The 266-nt window shown below is 57.5% G+C and overlaps 1 protein-coding gene across 1 annotated transcript in view; it reads left to right on the top strand.

Annotated features, from left to right (window-relative positions):
- Positions 1 to 11: 11 nt before the first annotated feature.
- The window catches only part of SRPR (signal recognition particle receptor (docking protein)), a gene marked incomplete at its 5' end in the record, with an annotated part of 4,915 nt that continues 4,660 nt past the window's right edge, over positions 12 to 266 (top strand). The window contains one exon of the mRNA XM_009706718.1: positions 12 to 89. Coding sequence (XP_009705020.1) covers positions 12 to 89 — 78 coding nt within the window. The remainder of the gene's footprint in view (positions 90 to 266) is intronic.

Raw genomic sequence — 266 nt, 5'->3', positions numbered from 1 at the left:
CCTAGGAGCGAGGTGGCAACAACTCCTTCACCCATGAAGCCCTCACGCTTAAGTACAAACTGGACAACCAGTTTGAGCTGGTGTTTGTGGTAAGTGACCTCCCCCAGGCACCCCATGGACAGCAGGTTCTCCCTCCAGCCCCCTCGGGTACCCCAAAAATGACACGGGGAAACCAGGGCCCGTCGGCCTCCCGGAATGGCCAGTGCTGGTGGGGAAATGGCACCATGGGGATCGATAGTGCTAATCTGGTCTGAAAACAGGGAGAA

The sequence above is a fragment of the Cariama cristata genome, unplaced genomic scaffold (genome assembly GCF_000690535.1).
Source record: "Cariama cristata isolate BGI_N322 unplaced genomic scaffold, ASM69053v1 scaffold26148, whole genome shotgun sequence".
Lineage (NCBI taxonomy): Eukaryota > Metazoa > Chordata > Aves > Cariamiformes > Cariamidae > Cariama > Cariama cristata.
This window is presented reverse-complemented; position numbering and strand designations above follow the sequence as displayed.